Here is a 2,635-nt window from a genome sequence, read left to right on the forward strand (position 1 = left end):
CTACAAAGAGCCGACACCCAGGACAGAATGAGCTACCGGGGTTCTGGTAACATCTAGCCGGTAGTATCTGGCAAACGTATGGGGAGAGGCCCAGCTTGCAGCGGCACATATGTCCTGCAAAGAGACTCCCTTAAATAGAGCCCAAGAGGCAGCCATACCTCTAGTGGAGTGAGCTCTGATGCCCTCTGGGGGCTGCACTCCCTTTGATTCATATGCCAAAGATATAGCTTCCACAAGCCAATGAGAAAGGCGTTGCTTGGAAATGGGGTTCCCAGAGTGCGGGGGGCCCCAAGAGATGAAAAGCTGGTCGCTTTTTCTAAACGAGCTGGTCTTGTCTAAGTACGCCCGCAGGGCACGTACAGGACACAAAGCGTTCAGCCTCTGATCCTCTGTGGAGGAGAAAGGAGCTGGGTGGAACGCGGAAAGCTCAATCACCTCACACGTGAATGCCGGGAAGCATTTTGGCATAAAGGCCGGGTTGGGCCTGAGTAAAACCTTATCTCCACTGAGAGAGAATTTAGTGCACGAGGGATGAACAGAGAGTGCATGCATATCACTGACCCGCTTGGCAGATGCCAAGGCCAAGTGCAAAGCTGTCTTGAAAGACAAATTCTTAAGGGAAATACTCCCCAGGGGCTCAAACGGCTGTTGAGACATTGCGTCCAGCACCATGGAGAGGTCCCATTCAGGAACGACTCTCCTGGGGACTGGAAGAGAGCGGCGTGCGCCCTTCATAAACCTACGAATAAGGGGGTGTTGCCCCACCGTAGCGCTGTCGAACCCCACATGACATGCAGCGATAGCCGCTAAATAGACCTTAATAGTGGAAAAGGATCTTCCCTTGTCCATAAGGTCCTGCAAAAAGCATAAGATGTCGGTGACTGAGCACTGATATGACGTTACCCGTCGCCCTTCACACCACTCTTCGAACACCCGCCACTTACAGTCGTAAAGAGACCGTGTCGAAGAGGCTCTGGCACGCTGAATGGTGGCCACAACACGTGGGGAGAGCCCCAATGTGTTTAAGTTGGCCCTCTCACGGGCCAGGCCCAGAGGGCCACCCTGTCCGGGTGTGGGTGATAAATTTCCCCGTTCGCTTGAGACAAAAGGTCTGTGCGAAGTGGGAGGGGCCATGGCTGGGCATACAGCAGAGGGATAATCTCTGAGAGCCACGGCGCCTTGGGCCACCTGGGAGCTATCAAAATCATGGTCAAGCTCTGTTCCCTCACCCTGGCCAGAGACGGCGTTATGAGGCAAAGGGGAGGAAATGCATAGAGCAGCACGTTGGGCCACGGGTGGGCCAGTGCGTCCACGCCGAGGGGGGCGTCCTCGTCCCGTAGCGAGAAGAACATAGGACAATGGGCGTTTTCGCGCGAGGCGAAGAGATCTACGGTTGGCTGGCCGAACCTCCTCCACAGTAGACACACTATCTGAGGATGGAGGCGCCAGTCTCCGTAGAGCGGGTTTCCCCTTGACAAGAGGTCTGCGCCCCTGTTCAGTATGCCCGGGACATGGGTCGCCCGTAACGACAGGAAGTGCCACCTGCTCCATACTAACAGCCTGTGAGCGAGAGCATGCAGCTTGGAGGAGCGCATCCCCCCCTGGCGGTTGATATATGCTACAGCTGTCGTGTTGTCGCAGCGCACCAGCACATGATGCCCCTGCAAGCGGGGCAGAAAGTGATTCAGAGCCTTCCACACAGTGAGGAGCTCTAAATAATTTATATGGGCTGAGTGAAGTGTGCTTGGCCACACACCATTCACCGTTCTGCCCTCTTGCGTGGCTCCCCCTCCTGTTAAGGATGCGTCTGTCGTCACTACTTTCCGCAGCATAATCGCCCCGAGAGGGGTCCCATGCGCGTAGAACTCTGCGTTCCTCCAGTGGCGCAGCGCTGCTGTGCACGAGCGCGTCACTGTGACAGAGCGGCGGAGATCGCTTAAAGGGCTGAGATGAAGAGTTAAAACCCACTTCATGAACGCCCTCATTCTCAGAAGGCCCAGGGGCAGGACATGTATAGCCGCAGCCATAAGACCCTGTAGTCTGAGACATGCGCGATAATGTATTCTCGTTCCTTCTTTGAATTGTGAGAGGCAATTCATTAAGGAGAGAACGCGCTCTTGTGAGAGACGCGCGCGCATTGTAACCGAATTCAGCTCCAAACCCAGAAAAATAACTCTCTGCGCGGGAGTGAAATTGCTCTTGCTCATGTTCACTCTGAAGCCGAGCGCTGTGATGTGAGCGAGCACACGGGCAGTGTTTTTCATGACGATCTCTCTCGAATCGGCTATAATCAGCCAATCGTCTATGTAAGTCAGGATTTTGACCCCCGCTATTCTCAGCGGGGCTAACCCTGCTTCCGCACACGTACAAAACACTCTTGGACTGAGTGCTAGGCCAAATGGAAGTACTGTGAATTCGTAACATATGCCTTGGAAGGCGAAACGAAGAAACTTCCTGTGTGGCGTGTAAACGTTGATGTGAAAAAACGCATCTTTCAGATCGATCGATGTGAACCAATCGCTCTGTTTTATTGCACGAGAGAGAACGTTGTGGGTTAACATTCTGAAATTGTATTTCCTTAAATGTTTGTTCAACACTCTGAGATCCAGAATAGGACGAAGTGAACCGTCCTTCT

At 53.6% G+C, this 2,635-nt stretch overlaps 1 protein-coding gene across 1 annotated transcript; it reads right to left on the reverse strand.

Annotated features, from left to right (window-relative positions):
* LOC127642220 (uncharacterized) lies at positions 1 to 2,049 on the reverse strand. Its single transcript, XM_052124888.1, has 2 exons — positions 1,764 to 2,049; positions 1 to 1,661 (listed from the first exon to the last, which is right to left on the reverse strand). Exons 1-2 carry the CDS (start codon positions 2,047 to 2,049, stop codon positions 1 to 3), a joined length of 1,947 nt encoding a protein of 648 aa, XP_051980848.1.
* Positions 2,050 to 2,635: the final 586 nt, after the last annotated feature.

The sequence above is a fragment of the Xyrauchen texanus genome, unplaced genomic scaffold (assembly GCF_025860055.1).
Source record: "Xyrauchen texanus isolate HMW12.3.18 unplaced genomic scaffold, RBS_HiC_50CHRs HiC_scaffold_52, whole genome shotgun sequence".
NCBI classification, from domain to species: Eukaryota; Metazoa; Chordata; class Actinopteri; order Cypriniformes; family Catostomidae; genus Xyrauchen; species Xyrauchen texanus.